This window comes from Lates calcarifer, linkage group LG7_1 (genome assembly GCF_001640805.2).
Source record: "Lates calcarifer isolate ASB-BC8 linkage group LG7_1, TLL_Latcal_v3, whole genome shotgun sequence".
Lineage (NCBI taxonomy): Eukaryota > Metazoa > Chordata > Actinopteri > Centropomidae > Lates > Lates calcarifer.
Window position 1 is genome coordinate 18977464 of NC_066839.1, and position 24741 is coordinate 19002204.

General features: G+C 41.5%; 2 protein-coding genes across 2 annotated transcripts; one reads left to right on the forward strand and one right to left on the reverse strand.

The window, feature by feature from the left end:
• Positions 1-1743: 1743 nt before the first annotated feature.
• mcm3 (minichromosome maintenance complex component 3) lies at positions 1744-8350 on the reverse strand. Its single transcript, XM_018694767.2, has 17 exons — positions 8179-8350; positions 7747-7859; positions 6970-7178; positions 6744-6874; positions 6400-6638; positions 6208-6316; positions 5967-6120; positions 5745-5876; positions 5451-5659; positions 5191-5365; positions 4963-5089; positions 4713-4863; positions 3646-3786; positions 3439-3548; positions 3244-3317; positions 2655-2754; positions 1744-2548 (listed from the first exon to the last, which is right to left on the reverse strand). Exons 1-17 carry the CDS (start codon positions 8251-8253, stop codon positions 2350-2352), a joined length of 2448 nt encoding a protein of 815 aa, XP_018550283.1. The 5' UTR covers positions 8254-8350; the 3' UTR covers positions 1744-2349.
• A 1561-nt stretch (positions 8351-9911) lies between these two features.
• paqr8 (progestin and adipoQ receptor family member VIII) lies at positions 9912-13564 on the forward strand. The gene is made up of 2 exons (XM_018694801.2): positions 9912-10124; positions 12177-13564. The coding sequence occupies exon 2, from the start codon at positions 12245-12247 to the stop codon at positions 13319-13321; it is 1077 nt and encodes a 358-aa protein (XP_018550317.1). The 5' UTR covers positions 9912-10124; positions 12177-12244; the 3' UTR covers positions 13322-13564.
• Positions 13565-24741: the final 11177 nt, after the last annotated feature.

Below are 24741 nucleotides of genomic sequence, written 5' to 3' on the forward strand. Positions count from 1 at the left end.
TACCAGTGTACTGGTTTATCAGTCTGTAAACCTCAGTGACAGAGAGTCTGTGTATAAGTGCAGTATGTTATGATCTGCTAATCCAGCCACAGAATTACTGGCAAATGTGGTGTTTTTGTGATTCTTGGTTCTAGTACAAACATTACTGAAGTATGGATCTGTGGCTGAAAGAATAATAAAACTATGACAAAATGTAAATGTGTTCCTGCTCCATTTTTCTTCTCTTGCCGAGGTTGTAAAACTTAAAACCGTACATGGAAGGAATGGAAGGTGCCTTATGTCCTCAACCTGACCACAACCTTACCCTAATCATAACCAGTTATCTCTACCTACCCCTCAAGCACTCAAAGTTAAAGTTTGCCACTAACCTGTCATTACCTTTTAAGACGATATGGTGAGCTTGCTGGCAAAAAGTTGCTTATTAAAACATCCAGCAGTTATGGAGCAATATTGTCATTCATTTGAAGTCACGTTAATACTTTTTAATGCATTTTTGGAAATGCTTTCTCACCAAGAGTTATTTATCTGTATGATGAATATGAGGCCACAGTCAGGAGCTGGTTAGCTTAACTAGCATAAAGACTGGAAAGAGGGAAACAGCTAGCTGTCAGAGGATTAAACAAATGTGATATACTGTGTTAATTAGTGAACTTTAAAGATGTTGGCATGCAAACCTTGTTATATTTGGGCAGAGCCAGGATAGCTCTTCACCCCGGTCTCAGTCTTCGTGCTAAGTAAATCACCTGCTGCCTGTAGCCTTACAGTCATCACACAGATTGAGAGATTATGAGGTATCTAGCTTGTCTTTGAAGCAAATAAGATAAATAAGCAAATAAACATTTTTTAAAATATAAAACTATTTCAATAAGACATTAAGTTGATACAAACGATCTAAATGCTAGCTTCTCAAGCTTTGCCTGCAATCACAGCCAGTTGCAACCTGAGAGGGTCACAGTAACAGGATTTCAATATTTATGTTTATCCAAAACAGTTGCCATGATCATCAAGACATCCAAACCATAGAAGAAAACTAAAACTAATCTTGCTCTTGGCTAAACTGAAAGATGTGAGGCAGACGCAAACTATTGTCTTGGGTGCAACTGATATGAGTCAGCCGTGGGTGTTGAAAGCTTGCGGCCCGCGCTGAATGACAGCAGTGGTTTCTAGCTCGCCAGGGGTTGGTGCATGACTTGAGCGATTCTTGAGTCTTATCTTCAATCTCCAGACTGATCAGAGCCGTAGTTAAGTTACGTTATGGAGCCAATGATCAGGTAGTGTAGGGCTACAGTGCATGGGTGTAAAGATGCTGTGTTACCCAACCACCTGAAACATCTGACTCTGGGTAAACCTGCTCAACTTACAGATGAGGGTAAAGAAGTGTGAGAAGGAAGGTGGAAGGAGAACAGTAATGTCCTAACCAGTCTAGGAGTGTATAACTGTGGGACCTGCCTCCCAGACAAAGAGAAGGGGATCAAGGGGGGTGGGGGGTGGGGTTCTAAATAAAATGTTTCTTGTAAACACAGTGGTAAAAATGCAGGAAGAGGTTTAATCATATGACTCTTACAGGAAATCACAAAGTTCCCAGCATAGCCGGCCGTATTTTCTAGTGCTGCTGCAAAGATAAATAAAATAAAGCCGTGGTCGCTCACCTGCAAAAGCTGATCACAGAACAAATTTCCCAGCATTAGGCAAGTAATGACCATCCCCCATGTGTGGTGTGTCATTACAAAAAAAACCCAACTATTTCCAAAGCATGACATTTTATTTTTTTAATATACAACTACAGTTAATTAACAATTTGAAAACACGTCTTCAACTATATACAAACCCAGGCAACAGACATGTTGGTAAAGCTACTTAATAATGTCCTTATTATAGAGCAATAATGCACAGTATGTTTCATTGCTAAATGAAAACTGTACATGTCTTTTTCATACGAACTGCAATGTTAATTAATTACACTTACAGTAATCTGTTGATATGTGGTAATAAAGACATTAGAAAGAAACATTACCTCAACAGAACAAGTGCATACATGAATAAGACTTGATATTTTAAACTGGTCTTGCTTTCAAACAGAATTGATCGATCAACACATCCATCATAAAATAAACTGTTTCAAATCACTCTTGGTGTCTCCTGTAGAACTGCAGATTAGATGTCAAGTGTCTGACTGGTGTGCAACATTAAACTGCATTTTAAGAAAATGGGAAATGAAAAATCGCACGAGAGCAAATGAGGTGTCCGATATCAGGTGAAACTAATAAATGTACATTGATATAAATCACTGTTTCTTTCAAAGTCCATGTAATTGATTTCAGAAACAGTCCTCCTCATCCTCCTCCTCCCTCAGATGAGGAAGATGATGTCATCGGCCAACATGACCTGGTTGTCGTCCTGCATGCGAGCCAGAGCGGCGCGAACCTCTGGCTCCGAGAACTGATTCTGCCGCTCCTTGTTGATGTCGTCCATCAGTGTCTTCATCTTCACAGACTGAGCGTGAGCAGATTGAAACACTGCAAACAGGGACGACTTGAATTCTTTCAGCCTAGTGAGGAAAGAGGCATAAAAACGTTACTTCACTGTCAATTTATCTATAAAACTGAATTAACCCAGGTCTAGCCCTTGTAATTAAGCAGGAAACAGTCACACACCTTTCTGCAGAGAGCTCAGTGCCTTCAGCCTGTGATGTGGCATCCATGGGCTCCTCCTCCTCTCGCTGTGGCTTGGCTGGTTTCGGAGTGCCAGCCTGAACTAAAGAGCAAAAAGACCAATGTGAGAACTCCATTACGCGCAAAAAAAGATAAGAAACCGATGTGCGACAATGAGGTACAGGACGAAAAGCCCCGTGAAGCTTAAAATCTCTGTATTTCTCAATGATAATTAATATTCATGACTAAATAAAACAAACAAGTTAAACATCAGTAAAAAAATAAAGAATTACTCAGAGTTCACAAGTTTAACCCTTTGACTTTTTTGCTCAGTTACTACATGTCAAGCATGCATTATATTATTATTCCAGTGCTTTAAGTAGTACTCATCCTTTAAGTAGCATTACAACAAATTGATAATAGAATGTAAAAATACATTCCAAATATTACTTCAAAAGTACTATTAGCAAACTGCACTTAAATGCAGCAGAGTGGCTCCTGAGTTGTATCATTATATTTTTTTGAATCATCATCACTGATGCATATACATTTAAGAAGCAGTTTAATAATATATCTGGTCATGGGTGCTTACTCTCAGGGACGTCCTGCTCTTCACTGAAGTCATATGGGCTGTAGGGCTCGCTGCCCTGAGAACCACGGCGCCCCCTGCAGGACACACAGCATATTATCACTGATGCCAGCAATAAGAGCAGAGGGAAAGCCAAAGAATGGGCTTCTGTGCGTGGAGAGAATAAGAGTGTGTAGCTGTGATTCACTGAGTGTTTACCTCTTCCTTTGAGTTCTCTGTGAATGCTGAGTGGATGTCTCCTCATCCTCTTCCTCCTCTGAACCGGAGTCCCGTTCCTGTCTCGAGCGTTTCTTCTCCTTCTCCAAAACCTGCACAGAAAAGCAAACAACCCAGAGTTAACTGACATGTTACCACTGTTGACTAATCCTGTCACCCCACTGCTAACAAACGAAGAGCAGGACTCACCTTTTTAAAGTAGGCAAACTGAACGAGCTCCACTGCCACCTCCGAGTCCTCCAGCTCCACAGCTTTGCTCATGCGGGCCTTGGCGTGCGCTGTTGACAGACGGATCAGAGTCTCCAGGGTTCGGGCCGTCACTGGAGAGGTCTGAGGAGGAGAGGAAACAAGGTCAGAGCATGTTCAAACATCCAAACACATCAGGTCGTACTGGATGCACATCTCTATATTGTATACAAAGATAGTTACACTGACTGATTTAAGCTTCCACAAAAAGACAAAATGAAAACATCAAAGTAGAAATAGTGGCCCATCATGATCACTGCTACACACGTTTTAAGTTATGTGTCACATTTCCAGTGTGATGACTGGACTTTTGATTAGAGGGGTGATGGAAAACAATACAGATGCCTGCAGTAACACTGTCGCACTGTGTTGTTGTCTTTACAAGAAACACAAACAAATTATTGCAGCTGCCTGCTCTGGTTAAGCAAGGTGGAAAATGTCCAAGGTGAATGCTGTTCTATTTGTAGACTAGTGGGCTAATATCAATCACTACAAACATACTAAGAATGTAAATGTATCAGAGGACTCCATGATTGTAGTTATGTCGTCAGGTAAATCAGGGACCTGAATTTCAACAAGTTCGAGCAAAAAATCCAACCAGTTCATGCATTCCAATCATTTTTTTGAGAGTCAGAACCTGCAATTTCTGACGTGTCATGAACATGTCATAGTAGGAGAAGCATGTGTTAGTACTAACGTTAACTCTAACATCTACTAACGTCTGTTCTATTCAGGTACATCAGTGAGACAGCAAGTGAAAGTGACGCAGCTAAATGGAATTCTGTTGACATTAATTTTATTTACACCTGTGCTTCTCCTACAGTGACAGGTCAGAATGTCTTACGATAAAGAATGTTTTGTGTAAAAAAAAAAAAAAAAAAAAAAAGAAAAAAAATGTGCCACCTTTCCATGTGCAATGAAAGGGGAAAGTCTAATCAGTGTGTTGTGTGTACTGTATATTCAGTAAGCTGTAGTGTACATATACGGTGTGTGAGTCTGCTCCTGCTCACCCTGGCAATATCAGCAGCCAGCTGCTCCTGGCTCCTCAGCCTCGAGTACTCCTCTGCGATGTGATTGGCTGCCTCCTCTGTCAGCACCGGTGTCACAGCCTTGGCGATGTGGATGTACTTCCTCATGAACTCCTTACTCACAATCTTATCCCTGAGACAAAGAAAACGTTATTTTGACTTTTTGCACTTAAAATCAAAGTAGTTCAAAAGTTGTTTTCCTCTCTTGCCAGGACAGATAATGTGTGCGTACTTCTTCCTCTTGCTTCCATGCAGCAGGTTGTTGTGTTTCTCGTAGATCTGCAGCTCCTCGTGCTCCTCTGCTATTGCGTCTGGGTCCTCGGTAGCCAGGACATCTACTGAGCCACCCAGAGCCATGGCTAAACATCAAACCGAGGAAATGCAGAGTTTTAGACACCTTTAAAACAAGTATTAATGTATTACGCAGAACACTGCTTTAAGAACCCTCGAGTCACAGTACCTGCTCCCTCCTGCTCACGGGGGTCACGGTAGCGGTGCATCCTCAGCACGTGGTCCGAGATCTCCCGGTCCTGCTCCGGGTCCATCTGATCCAGCACGATGAAGAGAAGGTCGAAACGTGACAGCAGGGAGTCCTGGAGGCCGATATTCTCCATGGGGGTTTTATACTGGTCATACTGCAGGGAAGATCACACCTACATCAGCTGACAGGTTACGTGTCGGCTGAAAACGTTTGTGCTTCTCATTCAAAGCGTTACTCACCCTGCCGTAGACAGGATTGGCAGCCGCCAGCACAGAGCAGCGGGCGTTGAGGCGGGCGTGGATCCCGGCCTTGGCGATGGTGACGCGGCCCTGCTCCATCACCTCGTGGATGGCCGTGCGGTCCATGTCGGACATCTTGTCGAACTCGTCGATGCACACCACGCCCCGGTCGGCCAGCACCATGGCGCCCGCCTCCAGACGTCGCTCACCTAATGGAGGAAAAGGTTTAGGTTTGTGTGCCAGTGTTTTCATGCACATTGGAAACATCTGTGCATTTATCCGCGTGTGTCATACCAGTCTCCTGGTCGGTGGTGACGGCAGCAGTCAGACCCACACCAGAGGAACCTCGTCCAGTGGTGGGGATGGCTCTGGGTGCCGTGTGGAGCACATAACGCAGAAGCTGGGACTTGGCCACTGACGGATCACCTGGGGGGGGGGCATAATAATGATATTAGTCGGATAATAAATTCAAGTTTCCTGGCTGGATGAGAACATTAGCAGGAAATGCTCTGGTACCAATGAGCAGGATGTTGATGTCTCCTCTGATGCGTGAGCCGTTTTCCAGCACCTTCTCCACACCACCCAGCAGCATGCAGAGGATGGCCTTCTTGATGTACTCGTGTCCGTGGATACTGGGAGCCAGAGAGCGGGCCAGCTGATCGAACACATCCTGAGTGAAAACAGTAAAGATTTAATTTCTTCATTTAAGTGAAATGATTTGCTCTTATGAACAAGGGCATGGAGCATGAAGTTTTACTTTGGAGCGAGTCCGGCTGAAGTTTCTGATTTTGGCCACGTCATCAGCAGAGAAGTAGGGGGACACCTCCTTGCTCATTTGTTTGACGTGGCAGGCTATCATGATGGTCCTGAGGAGTAAAGGGTTCAATTTATAATAAAGCAGGAGGATCAATTAAGCAGCCACAGCAGATAATAGGAGCTCAGATCTCACCTGAATGTACCAGAGGTGAATCCTCCCTTCTTTCCAGGCAGGCAGCGGTATGTCCCAATGACCTGCACCCTGTCTCCCGGCTTGACCATGTCCACTAGGTCATTGTCCAGGATGATGTCTACAGATCGAGGGAGCTGGCCAGCAGGTGCCTTCTCTGGCATCTCCTGCACTGTGATGGTCTGGTGGTCCTTGTAGATGGACAATCCAAACTCTGTCTCCAGAGGGTTGTTCTCCTCATCCTGTTAGGTTGAGATTAACGAAGAGAGTGAGGCTCTCATGACCTCTTAACATGCTGTTCTAAGTACCCTCTCTTCTGAAATCAGCCCTCCTTTATATATACTTACTTTAGTGGGGTAGATGGCACTGGAAGGGAAAGCGTCCAGGGAGGTCATGTCCGTGTACTTCCTTTCCATTGTCTTCTTGGTGGCTGGGCAATAGTGAACGCTGCGCACCACTTTGGGACGCACCAGAGAGCCTGAAGAAAAACGAGAAACGAGGAAATGAGCGGAGATGATAAATAACTGCTTAAGTAGTATCAAAAGTGGAGGAAAACACAAATGATGAACTCACACTTGGTGATGATGCCCTCTACACAGACCATGCTGCTCAGCAGTCGGGAGGTCAGGGTACGAGGGGTGACGTGCTTGGAGCCGAAGCTGCCCTCCAGGCCGACGAAGAACTCCTCGTACTGCTTGGCATAGGTGGCGTCCACTGAAGCCACCACGTCCTTCAACGCCCGCTGGAACGCGAGCAGCTCCTCAAAAGCATTGTTCATCAGCCTGACCGGTACAATGAGGTCACAGACTTAATTATAGATTTTATTACTCAGACTGAAGAATGTTTTTTGTTGCTGTATAGGGGAATACCAACACATTACAGCAATGAAAGTCACAATCAGGTGGTTCTACCGGTCAAGATTACTATTTACTTTATGTATTGGGTGAAACTAAACCACTGTTAGTCTGATGAAACATGACAGTTGACATGTTCAAATCCTAAAAGCTCATACTTTATCTGGATTTGAACTTCTCTTGCCAAGAGCGGTCTTCAGCTTTGGAAAACAACAGCAATGTTAACTCTTGTTTTTGTCTATGAACCCATTTTATTTTTACTGAATGGCAGCCACACGTTACTTATAACATAAATGGTAAATTGTGAAGTCGCAGCTCAAATGGAGGAGTCTTAAAGTCACAAATCATACCACCCCATACCAAACACTAACTCAAACTACTGAGAATATGAAGCCATAGGTACTCAGATCAGCTCTTTGTGCATGTTTCTTAACTAATCAAGGCCTGGAAATGACACATATCACATCCCATGCAACCACACAGTTCTCTTCCTTACTTTGCAGCCCGGGCCTCGTTGCGTCTCCTCAGGTCGTTGATGTTGACGATGAGTCGAGCTTTGTTCTCGCTGATCATGTCCCGGACTTTGCTTTGGTAAATCCCCTGGTCTTGCTGCAGATCAGGCAAGAAAACGAGCAGTTGAGTCAGTTTGTGTTTGCTCATTTAAACCGAATACCTTTCGACGATAATGATTGCACTAAGCTTAAGAGGAAATATACCTTGCGACAAACTAGACACAACTGGCCAGACTCAAACTTTTGCACCAAGCTTCATGATAATGTATAGAATCTGCAACCTGATGTTATTTAACTGCCAACAGCGATTTATCTTCCAAACTAATCAAATGAAGAGCACTTCTTTTGTTGTGACCGCATGGTTTCTCATTTCATCTCCACAACTGAGTATTTAACCGGACAAAAGTCAAACTTACATCGTCGTCCAGAAAGTCCAGGTAATCCCTCTGAGCCTCCCTCATCTCCCGGTCATCTACAACGTCGGTTGCCATTATGTAGGATTATTTAATCCACTTCAAAACTGCACAGAGTTTGGTACGCTGTGTGCTCCGCTGCCGTCGAACTACACAACTGAAGGGTTTTCGCGCCACTGCGTGCCGGGTACAAGTAAAGCGTAAGATTCGATTGGTCAACTCGGCACGCACTTCTTAGCATAGTCGGCGGGTAAACGTGCAACTGTCCAATAGAATCTTCGGCGTCACCGCACGACTCCGCCCCCTGCAAGAACTCCCGCGAAAATGGAGCAGGAAGAGGCGGGCTGCTAAAAAAGGAGGAAAAGCATTTGTCAATTTGTCCAGGAGATGGCGACATAAACAGGGACTTCTCTAAGAACCTTAGATATTGCATATTAACAATGAAATCTTAAAAACCCTTAGACATAACCCACATTTAAACCAAGGGAGACCGGTCTGTTATTAATAACCTGGTATGTACAGAACCACACATGTCAATTAAAACCTCTCCTAGGCATCCATACTGAAGTACATCAGTCTGCCAGAGCTGTATGTCTTCAGACTACTGTCAGTTGCCAGTAGTTTTAGTAGTGGCAAAAACTACTACTTCTACTACAACAACTACTACTACTACTACTACTAATAATAATAATAATAATAATAATAATAATAATAATAATAACAACAACAACAAACTGCTAACATAGCACTTTTTCAAACACAACATGATTTACAATGTAAGATTAAAAATTAACAAAACAGCAACTGAATAAAAAATCCCACTGAATAAAACACCAACAATGTAATCAATAACTGAATAATTCACTGAGGAGCAGTTCTAAAAAGACAGGTTATAGAGAAAGGGGTTTCTTTTATTTAGCCTGCCCTCACCGATATTAGCGCAGTATCATTCAACAGCTCCACCAACTGCATCCTCCAAATGACCATCAACACCTCTCTAAAACAGTTCAAGCAAAAACTGAACATTAGAAACTTCATGAAGGGAAGATTTCTTGCAGGTTTGTTGTATTAAACTGCATTAGTTTCAGCTAAGTGTACCTAATATATCTGTAAGTGTGTGTGCATCACACATACATCTTAATCATTTGGTGTCAGAACAGCATTTCTGCAAGGTATAGTTATAATAATAATAATTATATATATATATATATATATATATAATATATATATATATATAATATATATATATATATATATTAAGTATCTACTAAGAAACCACAAAGATGGTAATTATAATTTCCATTCTGAAATAATTCCCTCAAAAATTTCTATAAACTGATTAAGGTCGTTAATTTACTCAGATTCATAGTGAGTCATGTGGAATCAATTCAGTCTGAGTCAGAGTTTGTATTTGTTGTTGGAGACACACATGCAAAATGAAACACATATATTGATATATTACATCATTGTCTTCATGTATAAGTACAGATATTTTCTCGTATCAGCAATGAGACAGTAAACACTGTCTCTCAGTGAGACAGTAAACTCCTCCAAGATTCCATTAAAAGATAATATCAATATCAACTTAATATAGATTAAACACAAACTTAATATTGAATTTCACTGTCACAGAATAAACACTAGTAAAAGTCTATTATAAGAATTTATTGCAATATTTGGATACTGATCTTGACTAAATATTAACCTCACTCCGGGGCGGTTCTGGTCATTTAACCCCGCCCACACTCCCAGCTCTCCGGGCTGTCCGGTCAGCTGTGTTTTTACTCCTCTCTGCTGCCACCGAAAATACTCTTTTACCTCCACATGGTCTAGTCATCCATGCATGCGCACTTTCAACAGGAGGAGAGTCTGTAGCGTGATGTGACTTTTTGTCCCTGCAGAGACGCTCGACTCCAGAGGGGCGACAGGTGTTCTGTCGATCCGGGCAGGTGAGCTGACGTTTCTTCTTCTTCGATATTAAATCACACAGCTATACCTTACAGCATGTTAGCCTGGATCGTCCAGGCTAACACGTAAGTAATGTAATGTAAGTAATTTCTACAACGTTAAAAATAAAGATTTGTATCATAGACATTTTGTTGACATATATAATAAGACGTATACATACACAGTTTCCGTGTGTTTCCGTCCTGTTGCTGAGTCAAAGTAAAGTTAATTAAAGTAAATTAAAGATGAAGAACATTTTATTTCTTTATATTAATTCTTTATTGGCTAAAAGCGCACATGGAGCCAGCTTTGTTGGATAAACCTGCTCAAAGGTGTGTATGTTTGAGTAAACCCCCCACAGACGGGGATTTCACCTTGTTTGTCTGAGATCAGTCCAGTTCATAACATCCAGTGTGACTTAGAGGATCAAATAGGTGCACAGTGTCAGGGAGAGAGTTATTTTTTTTCCGTGCAGCAACTAAAGAAGGGGGGAATGGTCAGGGCACAGCTCTAAGGAGAGCTCACAGTGATGGGTGCAGCCTATCCTCAGATGGGTGGGTGTTTGTCTTGTTGCTTCCATGGGTGCTCATTTACCTTGGTGACAACAGTACTTTACATTCCTCTCTCTCTCTCTCTCTCTCTCTCTCTCTCACACACACACACACACACACACACACAGAAAGAGTGTCTGTATGTCAGTCACAAGGGGACATGTTAGACTACATACCGTTTTTCCGATGTGCATGACTAAAGAAGAATGCCTGTCTATTGTATTGCCACTATTGTAATGCATACTCCTGTGTTGAACACATTTGTTTTTATCACTGCGTTGACTGTGTTTTAATTGTTACTTGCCAAGAGACTGTAGATGAAAACCATCAGAAAATAATTCAGTCTGGAACACAGCATCCTGTTACCTTACAGTCAAACTCATAACTCCAGTGAACCTCATGAACAGCTGCTGCAGTGTGAGGGGTACAAGGGCCAGTTGTGAAAGTACGTCCACTAAAGTGCTTGTTTTTGTCACTGACAGGCTCAGATTGTTATTATAAGCACCTGACAACATTTGGACAGAATTCCTACAGAGACAGACCTTTTTATTAAGGTTGCAGTATATCACTACAGGATATACAGGATATCCACTGACAATAGCAGTTATCTTACCTTGCAGAGCAAGGGAGTTGTGTGTACTTTTACTCAGGTAAATGGTCTGAATAGTTATTCCACCACCGAAAGTCACACAATAACACAAACAAACCAATTGCTTGAGGCAGCCGTGTTCCAGAAACTCCAGTGTTCTTGAAGGTAAAATTACTGTTTTTTTCAATGGAGACTGGTTGAGATCTATGTTTATATGTTTCTGGTTATACAAAAAGGATCTTACTCTTAAAACTAAAACGGTCTCTGTAGGAATCCTTTCCATAATGCTGCCAGACTTTCTGAACAATCTGAGCCTGTCAATGGGAGAAACAAGCACAATACTAGACACAGTTTGAGGTGGACAATTACCCTCTTACACTGTTCTTGCTGAATACTGCACTGATTCTCAAGATTTTTGTCCCTATCAATCATTTCCACCTAAAAACATGGGAAAATAAGTTTTAAAAATCCCTGAATTCTCCTTTAAGAGGACCAAGAGACTTGCAGCTGCAGTATGTCAAGGCTCACAACAGTCCTCGTTTGTTAATCTGTCTATAGAAATTTCACAGCATGTTTCTGGCTGCTTTGTCTGGAGTTTCATTCACTTTTTTCCCCCACAATTTGAACCCGTCTCAGCATGTATCAAGCTCAGACTTCACTTTTTTTCTATTTACTCTTATTCCCACTTTCATACTTCTGATTCACTGTGCAGACTGATGTGTTTTATACATGACCTGGAAACATCTTAAATAATGTTTCTTGGCATCACATCAAAGCACAGCATAGGTTATGAGCAATTACAAAGTCTCTCCTAATAAATCCCCATGCAGTTATTAAAATTTCACTGAATTCCACTTAGCAGTGACTCCTATAAAGTGAGCTCTGGCATTAATTCCCGGTCTCTGTTTTTTCAGTTTTGTCTGCAGCAGTCCTCTTCTGTCTGTATTCCGTCTCCTCCTCCTCTCCCACGTCCATCACAACTATGTCTGGCGACATTTTGCAGCGCTTCAGCATCTTCTCCTTGAACGTCAAGCACCTCAGCCGCTTCCCCCGCTTCTCAGACCTCACCCCTTCCTCCCTGCCGTTGCCCAGCCCCACCGTCACCGCCTCCCAGGTCCCCTTGCTGTTCCGAGAACCCTACATCCTGTCAGGCTACCGTCCCATCCAGCAGGATTGGCGTTGCTACCTCCTCAGCCTCTTCCAGAGACACAACGAATCCCTGAATGTGTGGACTCATTTGCTTGCAGCTGTTGTGCTTCTGATTCGCTGGTGGGCCAATGTAGACGCCCTGGGGTACACCTTGGACGCAGCATCTCTACCTCTGAGCCTCTTCCTGGTGTCCTCTTTCACTTATCTGTTCTTCAGTGTGACAGCTCACCTCTTCCAGTCTCACTCTGAACATGCACACTACTTCTTCTTCTTCATGGACTATGTGGGTGTAGCTGTGTATCAGTATGGTTGCTCACTTGGACATTATTTCTACACGTCACAGCCGGCATGGAGAGAAAGCTGTGTAGGGTTGTTGTTTCTACCTGGAGCTGTCTTCTTTGGCTGGCTCTCTTGCGCTGGCTGCTGTTTCGCTAAGGCCAGGTACAGGCGGCCATATCCCCTCCGGCGTAAAATCTGCCAGATAATCCCTACCGCCCTGGCATACCTGCTAGACATCAGCCCCGTAGCCCACCGTCTGTTCACCGTCTCCTGGATGGGAGAGCCCTCACTGCCCTTCCACGCCCTCCAGATCGCCTCTTTCCTGCTGTCCGCCCTCTTCTTCTCCTGTCCCATCCCCGAGCGCTTCTTCCCGGGCCTCTGTGACTTTGTGGGACACGGTCACCAGATCTTCCACCTGTTTCTGTCCCTGTGCACCGTGTGCCAGCTGGAGGCTTTGTTCCAGGACTACTCCGTGCGGAGGGATACGGTGCTGGAGGTGTTTGGAGACAGGCAGCTGTGGTGGGCCTGCGTGTCCTTCCCTGCCCTGTTTCTGGGTTGCACCCTGACAGCACTCATCACAATGAGGCACGTGAACAGGCAACTGCAGGGTAAACAAGACAGAGAAAAGTGACAAATGTTTGTGGTAGCGTGTATTTATGCATGCATGTATGTGCGTGTGTATGGGTGTGCATGTGAGAGAGAATGTGAGAGAAGAAAAGAGGCGCTGGGTTTATATACCTAATAATAACAATGATAATGAGAAATGAAGCCATCTTTATGTGTTTTTGATAAACAGTTTGATAAATCAGTTTGTCTGTTTGTCTGAAAATGTGATCATTTGAAGTACTTGCATAAATAAAATGATGTGAAAGAGCCCCTTGTCTGGTCCAATTAACTTCTGTTGTAACGCAGAAATAGTTGGCACAGTGGACTCCATAGTTTGCTAACTATGGCTCAGTAAAGTTTTCCACAGTGAATCATCCTCCCATTTAATTGCTGCCGATGAGTCTGTTCTAAGCAGGATGCTGATTAAGGATATTAGAAACATACCAGGAGGAAACCTAATAATCTCTAAATGTCCGTTTATAATTTTCTCAAGTATATAACAGGTAATAGATAAATTGTCAGTGTCTTAGAGAGGATGCATTTTCTTGCATCTGTTACAGAACACGAGCAATTGCTTATTCAAAATGTGTTTATTGTGCAGTTTTCGATACTTGTACTGCAAACCTGTTTTTCGAGCCCTAACAATATTTGACATTCTTATTTTCCCCTCTGCTGTCTGAGGTGAGCAGCAGCGTCAGGCGGAGTGAAAGTGCAACTCTTGATTGTGGCATTCACTGAAATGAACTGGCCAAACATTGGGATTTAGATGAACAAAGAGGCCAGTTTAGTTGCTGAGGCAGGGGGATGGACCGCATGGACACAAGTTGGCACAACAGTCTTCCAAGTGGGTAAAGTCCCTCAGCGGATCCAGTTACAATGAAGTGTGTGTGGGCTGGGAGACATGACAGAAGACAACACTGCCCTGCAGGGGCAAAAGGCAACAACTGCATGTTTTTTTTGTGTTATTTCACTGCCTGATCAATTGACTTACCAGATTCTCAGGACGTGGTGATTGGATGAACCACTCACTGTTTCCTCATTCATTTTTTAATATTGATTTCCAAAAATGTGAAAAAAATTAATCTGTACGTGTCTCTAAAGTGATTATTATTGGCAGAACTGGGAGCAGATGAAAGGTTTGTCTCACCAGCCCAGCAAGGCCAAGCACTGTGGAACACTATGTAACAAATGAGCATAGAAAGCCTGAGATAACACCAACACAAATACTAGAATATTTAGTACAGGCTATAGAATAAATCAAAGATGTTGCAACACTAATATTAAACACAGATCTATCTTGCTGACCTTGTTTGTCCATGTGAAAACTAGGTTATTGTCAGGGTGTTTCAGTCTCTGTTCAGTTTGCCTTTTCTTAGTTACGTGGTACACACATTGTGTTTCAGTCAGTAGCCACACCTTTTATTTATTCTAATGTGAAAAATAAATGGCGCTCAGAATGGCACAGTATGACTAGGTGAGTCAGAGCTCAGGCTTCCTTCTACATGAATAGTTCAACATTTTGGATGCTGTGCTCATTTGAGTTAAATGAGAAAAATTAAACCACGCTCAGATTTGTCTGTTACATAGTTTACCATTAGTTTACCCCTTTTAAGGTATTCACGACCTCACAGACCTCTGCATTTACTGAAACTTCTGAGTCCATGAGTTCTGACATGTTTGCTGACATTTTCAGAAATGGCTGAGGCCATGGAAGTTACTTTCTCATCAAATGGCAAGTTAAGTTATTGTAATTTTAGTTGTATAGAGTTATTCTTAATGATTTTATGATACGTCTGAGGAAAATGTTGATTATTGCCCCTTCCCCCTTAGACAGTTCCTCTATGACTGAACTGCACACAGCACTTTGAGCTGTGATCGGTCACTGTGGACAGTATTGACATTGATGTTTTATGTTTATGCTTGTTTTGGACGTCTCATGTTCTGTGTCCTATGTGCTGCTCTCTGCGCCTTTTAATTGCCCCTCAGGGACTAATAAAGTGTTTTGAATTGAATTGAATTCCCTCCAGCCTCATCTTTTCCTTCATTACACCTCTCTTGGATTATGGATGTATACCATGACCATGTACCATGTCATAACCATGAGCTCCATTTGAAGGCAGCATGTCTTACAAGTTAGCTAGTTAGTATGCTAACAGCTAAATGTGGTCCGAGCAGTGTGTTAGAAAACGCTGTGGTGGAATTGTAAGATAGATGCAACAAGACCCCTTTCCAGATTAAACCTAGCTAGCATCACATGGGTTGTTATTTTTTCATTTGGAGGACAGATGTACGTTATTTGTTAGCAAGGTTCAATCCTGTATGATCAAATTGTGCTTTCAGAATTATGTCACAACTATTTGAAATTGGCCATGATCCTCAGTGTCCCCCTGCCGTGGAAGACTATTGATTTTGCTTCGTGCCACCGAGCAAAACTCTGCTGTCAGGAAGAGAAGAAATGAAAATTTGCTGAGAGCCATATATTGCCTGGTCTGCAGGGCTTCGGAAGATGATTATGACAGAATGAGGCTGTTAAACAAGTAATGGGTGTGGGTGTTATTTGGTGTCTGTGTCATCGCTAACAAAGAGATGTGTGTGTATGTAATCTTAAAGAGTCAGAGGTTGTGAGGTGTGTGCATGGATGTGTGCATCAAGGTAGATCAGTGCAATTCTTCCTCTTCCTTTCTGTACGTCTCTGCATCTACAACTAAATGTCATGACAATAATGTTATCAGAGGAATAGTTAGATTTCTACATTTAAACCAATGAGATAACAACATTTTTTGACATTTGACATTTTAGGACATTTTTTAGAGAGCTTTAATGCTGAGAGGTGGATTTTTCTTACCTTCGGACAGAGTCAGGTTAGCTATAGCTAAGCTAATACTCTCCTGGCCATAGCTCCAGGTGAGAGTGGTACCAATCAAGAAAGTGAATCAGTGCATTTCCCAAAATGTCAAGATATGACATGTAAAGTTTCATAAACAAAATGAACTAAGTTTAGCTTTAATAAAAATGTAAGAACCTGTTCTTTAATAGCTGCAGGAAAATATTTGAAATCTGCTGCCTTGGTGCTGAATGGGGTAATTCCCCTGACCAAGCAGCCAAAAAAAAAAAAAAAAAGACTTCAGTGCTGATAGCATTATCATGTGGGAGTGGCTGCAAACATGCACACTACAATTTTTCACAATGCTCTGGTATGCAACACTACACCCACGTATGAAAAGTATGCTGTGGAAATGCTTGTAACCATTCAACCTAACTTTAGAACTTAACCACCACAGGGCAAACTTTATCATTTGCATTACGCCTGTGTTTCATGACTCAGCCCTGACCTTTTCAAAGTGGTCAGTTAAATGTCCATACTTCTATGTGCAGAACTCAAACTTGACCTCTGAAGCACAGTAATCCAATTACACTGGTTCTAGTCTGCATCCAAACCCTGCTCTGCATTAGAACAATGATCCCTTTTACTGTAATACCTCCCTTGTGAGTCTGATCTCAGTAGTTTGAGCCAATCAGCTCTCCATACAGAGTCCAAGAAGGAGAGACTAACATATATATTGCAATTACAGTATGTCTTTTTCTGGGTATTATACAGTATATCTACCTATGAGCCAAGGCATTAAAAAAAATAAATGATGATACAAAGCACAAAAGCAATACTACTTTTTTTTTTTAAAGAGTGTTTGAGAGACTGTGATGCAAAAATAGAAATACCATATAACTCATTGTTTGAATGCAACACAACAAAAATGACTGCATATTTAAAATGTGTAAAGATTGGAGTATGAAATTTTCTGCAGCCATGTAAACTGCTGCTAGGGGGAGGTGTTGCTTGAATGTGTGTGATTTTGTCTGCCTAATTAGCTTTTCCCTGGCAGGCAGCAACAGCACACATACAAATTAACAGCAGCAGTTGGGTCAGCACTCAGGTGAGGACTGAGACTCAGTTTGAACAATTCCTCGTACTGATTTGATTTTTCTGCTGATCAACCAGCATCTTTTTAGAGGTTACTGTGCCACTGGTTTTGGCTAGTACACTCATTCCAACATTCCTGGAAGCCACAGGTACGTCAGGTACTGAGGCGCTCAGGTGCGGATGTAACTTAGTTATGACAAAAAAAACACAATGGCTTGTTTATGGGCTTGTGTCAGCACCTCCTTCATAACAGACAGGACACAAATGAACAGAGCCCCTCCCTAAGTTGCTTACCTACTGTGAGCCACATAAAGCAAAAGCAGTTGAATGACTGACAGCAGTTGGTGACAGAGCTACAGCAGACTCAAGCAGCATCCAATGTAAGTTATAAAGCCTGTTTTTTATTAATGTATTTATTTAGCTATAATGTGTATTGTTATGACTCTTATTGAAGAATCTGTTCCTCTGAAAGGGGCTGGATTTCAAAATGTGAGATGCCGTATTTTTACATTATCAGGATTGTATTTAATGGAAACACTGATTTTAAAAATAAACATAAGTCACAACCTACTTGGTTTGCTCGTGAATTTTGCTCTGACCTTGTGTGTGCACTCTGACGCTGGTTTTTCTCTACAGAGCACCAGGACAATGGCTCCTCTTGGGATGGTTGACACATTGGGTTGGTTTTCATCCCCAGAAGCCGGCATCATCTCCCTTGTTGTCTTCGTCATCCTCAGCATAACTCTTGTTGCCCTTTGTGGCAGTTGTCACAGGTGAGGGAAGTGTGATAATATAGAGTAACATTAATTTGAGTATATTTGTATCAAGTCATGTCTGTTTTCCTCTAGTAAACTATAAAATGTAAGCTGCTTTTGACTGTGCCATTTGCACTCCTGAACACTCAAAGGGAGTTAAAGGAATTAACTGGTTTACTAAGAACAGTGTCGCATAATGTATGAGCCATGTGTGTGAAGTATCTGCCACCCAGTATAAAACAAGTCTTGTCCTGTTTGGAATGGCTGTTGACAATACATTGGCTGATTCATTTTCCTGTCCTGCGGACTTGTGAGGATTTAACTCCTATTCATCACTTTCCAGCAGCACAGAACAAGAGACTTGTTCAACTCGACTGGTGGTTTCTGATGAAGGGTGTTGCCTGTTTGAGGAGGAGGCAGAGAATTGCAGTCAAATATCATTTTAAGGCTGAGGTAGTTGAGCCAAATGGGCTGGGCTTAGGTCATTAAGCTTAATAACCTGATGGTCCCAGTGAAATCTATGTATGTGTGTGTGCCTGTGTCCATGCATGCGTATGTGGGTGTCCATGCACGCATGTGTGGGTGTTTTCACACACATCTCTGCGTGCACATGTTTGTTTGCACACCCATTACTGCAGTCATCATGCCAAACATACCAGTGACAGTGACACTGAGGAGGTGTAGGGTGAAACAACAGTCTTATCTTTTGCAGCCTCTTTCTGTACATTCCAGGGCTTGTTTGTCACTCAGAGGAATGAAACCAGTATGGGACTGTAGTGATTGATAGGAATCATAACTGTGCACACTTAAAGGAGCCACTGGAGCCAGTGTGTGATGACTGAGTTGATTGAAGACAAAGAACAGATGTGATGCAGTAATACAAAGTAAGACTCTGAGGTAGTAATCTGATAAGCACTGAAAATTATATTGTCAGTTGCTGAGGGAAATCCATTATTATAAACATTTAAGTCTGATTAATTGTTTTATTGAAAATGTATCCGAGAATAATCCTGGTCAGATCTTACCCAATCAAGTTCAAGTCTAGCCTCAAATCTTGACAAAGTAAGTTCTGGATTAGTTGGTTCTTATCAAAGCAAGTTCAAGGTAGGTCACAAGTCTTACCAAAGCAAGTCCAAGCCATCAATAGTCTTGAAAAAAGCTTTGGCATCAAGTGTATTTGGATGTGGGCCCAGGTAACTGATTTGAAAGCACCCTCAGCTGGGACAAGTCCAAAACTCAAGTCTTACCAAAGCAAGTTCAGGACAAGTCACAAATCAGTTGCAAATCTCTCATGTCCCTGACTGCTGATGACTAAAATGACGGCCGTGTCAAAACACAACATTGTAATATTTGTTAGTTAAGTTTAGGAATTTGGCTGAAAACAATGAGACCAACTTATTCAAAACCCTTAACCTTCAGTCCAGTACTGTGGATGGTAAGAGCCAAAACCTGACTTGAGCCTGAAATTATTTATATTTTAGTAATGACAGTTCCTAAACATTAACAGCAGTTGAGGGAGAAGTTCAGCCTGGGTTCAACTGAACTAGTCGGGTCTAATTGAAAGTTTAGGTATAAACAAGGATTTACTGTAGACTACATTCCATCTGTCCAGGGCGTACCCCACCTCTCACCCAGTGTCAGCTGGGATCAGCTCCAGGCCCCAGTTACCCTTAAGGATAAGCGGTATAGATAATGGATGGATGGATGTTTACTACACTTGATTACAGTGAAGCAGGACAGGCGTGCTTTTTGAGAGTGCTTCCAAAGACTTTTTGGGTGGAGACCAGAGGACTGTGAACAGTAGGCCTGGTTTGCCTGTCAGTATGTGAACCAGGATGATAGAAACAAGGATACAAACTTGGAAGAAAGCCAAGGATAAAACATGTGGCAGATGAGGAGAGTTTTAAAGCTCCTGAGCCATAAATCAAGCCTACATATGTAAATAGACTCTTGACACCTTTGCCCCCCGTACACACTAACATTTTAAAAATATGGCATATCATTATACCTCTTCATAACCTCTCATTTTCTTTGATGTCATCAACAGGAACAGTACCAATGCATATGATGTGAGCGGAACAACGGTATGAACTGCCTCTCGTTCTCATTTTCCTCTCTCTGCTTCCAGTTCTTTCCCTCTCTCTTTCTATGAGTCTGTCACACATCAGAACCTTCAATATCTACCCGTAGTGTGTAGTATCTATTGCAGTTCATTAGCTGCCAATTAGAAGCAATAAGTAGCTGATTATTGGCGATCAGCAGGAGGATGGTAGAGACTATGATACTGTAGCTGCTATTGGCCTCATTAGATTCACGCCATGCAAACCCATGAGACAAATGAAAAATGTCTAATTATATGAAGTTTTGCTTAGAAATAATTTGTCAGGGTATTATGAGTGCACTGTGACCATTATTTTTGAATATGATTAGTATCAGCTTGAATGACAAAAGCTTTGGGTATGGAGTACTGAATCAGAAATGACAATTTCATATTGTGTTCATAATGCTTCAAACCACAATCCATAACAGTAAAATGATAAGCCTTGTTTTTAATACACTGAAATTAAAATTCAATAACATGTAACCACTCTAGGTGGATTAAAAACCACTATCCCACATCATTAGAAAGAGATCATTGCCTATATCATGAATGGATGTTCCTGCATGCTACCTGCAAAGATGTTAAAATACATGCTGAAATGTGTTTAGGAATTTTACTATGCCTTACAATACAGTTACAGTCGAGCATTAACTGACTCAGCTGATGGTACAAATGCAAACGGACTCACAAGCAGTGAGACAGAAAGAGCAAAATCACCAGATCAGTATCATTTGAAGCTACCAAGTATCCATAAGACCACAGGCATGAAAACTGTTATCACCTCCAGTTTGCAATGAAAAGAAAATCAATGTTGAACAATGGTGGTGGAAATGTTGTTTTGTTCCACTCCAGCTGCTGTTATTTCCTGTGTTGTGGCAAAGAGCCTCATTTTGAGAGTTTAACAGGCGTTACTGAATACACGCATAAAGCTGGAGCTCGAAAAATGCCCCCAAACATTCCTGATAAGCTTCTCTCGCTATTACGTATCTATAATATAATTTATTTAAGTTGCAAACATCAGTGAGCACAAAGGTCTCAGGATGCTTCAGAGAAACTAAACTGTATCGTAACAGTGTCATAAGACTATTTGAGGGCAAAAGTATGAATTTTTGTTCCTAATAGCCATATTTCCAGGAATGGGGAGAGGCTTGCCATCATAGTCGCATGACACTACTTTCAGATAGTCTCTGCTTGAGGACACTGATGGTGTTGCACTCTGATGCACAAACAAAATTTCAATGAAATCGTTGTGTGATGAATCCAAAAAAAGGAAGCCTGAGAGAAAAGTATGAACCTTGTCTGTTTTGACAGTTCTGGGCACCTGGCCAATCTGTCAGATTGTCTGTTTGGGAAAGTTACATGTCAAACACTAGCCTCAATCAATTCCACTGTCAAGATGGTTCCAGACAGTGTTGGACAATTCAGCAAGCATTTCATTTGAAGTTTAACAAGGTCCTAACCCACTCTGTTGGACAGTTGGTCCCAGAAAATGTGAAAAACATTTTTAAGCATGTGCTCCTGTGAAACAGAGAAACTGTATGACCCTTTTTGTTTTTAATCAGTCAGATGGTGAGAAGCCAGCTTCTAAATAAACGTGCCTAGCTTTCAATACTAAATTACTGCAGCTCATGTTTATTAAGATATTCCATCGGTGGCATACTTGACATCAATCCATAATGAAAAACAATCATGACATTCAGAATAGGCATTATATCAGACCATGTAGTGGCATGGGCTAATGTATGTTAGCTTCATGGCTAGGTCTCAATTGAGGGCTTTTACAGCTATAAGCCTGAAACAGTGATTAATGTTAATCAGTGCACTTTAGTGGTGCTGATAGGTGGATTTGTTATCTCTAGTCAGAGCCAGGCTACCAGTTTCCTCCTGTTTCCAGTCTATATGTTTAACCAAGATAACTAAGTGCTAGCTGCAGCTTCATATGTTTAACATGCGGATATCATGTCATAATAATCCTTTCTGTCTCTCTCTATGACAGACTGATGGAGCAGGAGGAGCCAATGGGACTGCGGGCACAAAGACAGCAGGAAGCACAGGTGCGTTCTTTTGGAAATTGGGGGGAGGGGGACATTTATTAGACACTTATGTTTCTCTTACATTTTGTTATCTAAATTTCCAGACCCTGGCCAGTCAGCATGGAGGAACCACAGCAACATGCCTCCCAACACACTTGAGAGATCTAAAGAATTAACCAGTTAGACAGCCAGTTGCAGTTCTGAACACTAACCTCACAGCCACATAGCAAACACACCACAGAAAGCAGAAGGTTCCAATTTCTAAAGTAAGAAGCAGGAAAGAGGACAAATCATGCTCAACATGCCATTTCACAGAACCCCAGCTTTTCACACTTGACATTGACCCAAATGGACAGATGGATGGAAAAAGAGAGGAAGGAGGGAAAGTTGGCCCTGTCCTCTGCCAGCTCGAACCACCATACACACCTTGTCTTCATCACGCCAGGCTTTCACTTACTTGAATGGAACCATTTTTAAAAATCTTCTTATGGATTCTGAATTCATGTGACAAGAACTATTCATCTAAAGACTTTCTATTGTCTAGTTATCAGCTCTTCAGAGTATTTTACAGTATTTTGAAGAGTTTAGATTCTGAATGTTTTTACTACTCTTTTCTGTCATTACTTAGACAGGAACTATATTATCATACACAAAATATGTACAATCATCTAGGTTGATTTAATAATAAAATCAGTTGTAATGCCAAATCGTTGTTGGAATCAGTTTCACAGTCTTGTACGGAGCAAACTTGCCAAAGTTAATGTAATTGTATTTTTTAACATGACAAATTCAGAGAGGTGTTGATTTATTTCATTACCTCTGATTGGCACTTACTCAGACTGATTTTTAATGCTTGTGACTTTGCTGTCCTGCCTGTATACCAACAGGACAACCTGCTTTTTCCAGGATACAAATGAATTATGGCCATGTTAGGCAATTACTATTTCCCACTGTTAACTGAACCCAGCACAGAGAGTTGATCAAATTATGTAATTGTCATGATATACATTCCTGAGTATAATGCAGTGGAAGACATACACATTGTGCTTACTACTTGTTTTGGGAACTACGCTTATTGGCTCTCTTAATATTTAACCACCAGGTATGAGAGCAGTATTGATCTTCTTATCTAACTCTCGGCAGGACAGCAAAAAAAAAATATTCTAAATTGCCTAAAAGTTGCTTTAATACTGACAGCCATTTTCAAATGCATGCTGTAGAATTTCAAATATTTGGATGTTATATTCCCACCACTCCTGGAAGCCTCTGTTTTCCATTCATTCTGTCATATCATTTAGCAGACTCTTGATGGTTGCCAAATGTACAGCATATATGGGATTTGTAGTGTTTGTGCAAAACCACTATTGTGGTTCTTAAATCATCCTGTTTACCTACACTCTTCCCACTGTAGATGGTTCATGAGAACCATGGAAGTGAAATCTAGATATGTATTGCATGTGTTGACACAGATTAATTGTGATAAGAGGGGAGTTTTCTAAACTTTGGTGCACTTTCATTATCAATGAAGGGATCGACTTTCTGTTTGTATTTGTTCTTTTGTATTCCTCTCTGTCTGTTCTGGAGTTTCTCAGTCTGCTGCTGAGCAGCCGCAGGTCTGGTCAGCTGGTGCAGATAAAGTCTAGGCTGTAGAATTATCCTAGCTGTAGACATGCATGACATTCATGATGCTTGTGGGTCTGTTTGTCTTGGAAACAAAGACAGTTAAAAAGCCATTGTTAACCCTCCTTGCAGATTGTGATCACATGGGAGTAGCACCTGAGTTTACTGAGAATTCAAAGTAAACCAAAGGTTTCAAGAACTCAAAGCAGGGTGGAGTTGTCGTTCTTGTAATACCAGTCCTCATGCCATGTGTTGCCATATTAATCTGCTGAACTGTCCAAATAAAACACACCCAAGCGAGACAACACTGATGACAGTGATACTGCTTCTCTTGCCACCGCCACTTTTTTTTTTTTTTTTTTTTTTTTTGTGGAAGTTCAGACCATTTTTATTATTTCATATCAGGGATTTCTGTATTGGTGTTTTAGTCTGATTCTCACTGGTTTCATGTGGATGGGGCTGAGTAGGAGAAAAGTATGTCATGTACCCAGTCAGGATTCAGCAACATTTTAATCAAAGTCTGATGACGGTGGATTGTTTGGTTGCTGTTAATCAAATCTGATAAAACCACAACCACACAGTTCTGATAAATCAGATTAGCTGAGTTTCTGAGTGTTACACAAATACACAAACAATAACTAATAACAGTACAATAACAATAACTAAGGATTCCCTTTTAACACCATATATATATATATATATATATGGTATATATATCTTGGTCTTTTTTGGTCCACACTAAAAATCTCAACAACCACTAGACAGATTTTGTGGATGTGTCCAGACATTACTGTTCCTCAGAGCATTAAATCTTCTGACTTTGTGGATCTCTTGACTTTTACTAAATTACAGTTTGTTTGTTTGTTTTTGTGAATGGCTCAAATATTATTGGGTGGATTGCTGAGACAAAATAACAGCACCACCAGCAGGTTAAAAATGTAGTTTGTCCAGTGAAATATTTCAACATCTGAAGGATGGATTGGCACTATTACACAGACATTCACAGGTTTCCAAATA

Excerpts from the sequence above, each read along its gene's own strand:
- mcm3 (XM_018694767.2), bottom strand. The coding sequence starts at position 8,253 with ATGGCAACCGACGTTGTAGATGACCGGGAGATGAGGGAGGCTCAGAGG. Across the intron at positions 5,090-5,190 it reads CCGTGAGCAGGAGGGAGCAG|CCATGGCTCTGGGTGGCTCA; the intron begins GTACTGTGACTC and ends TTTGATGTTTAG. Across the intron at positions 4,864-4,962 it reads CATGGAAGCAAGAGGAAGAA|GGATAAGATTGTGAGTAAGG; the intron begins GTACGCACACAT and ends TCTTTGTCTCAG.
- paqr8 (XM_018694801.2), top strand. The coding sequence starts at position 12,245 with ATGTCTGGCGACATTTTGCAGCGCTTCAGCATCTTCTCCTTGAACGTC.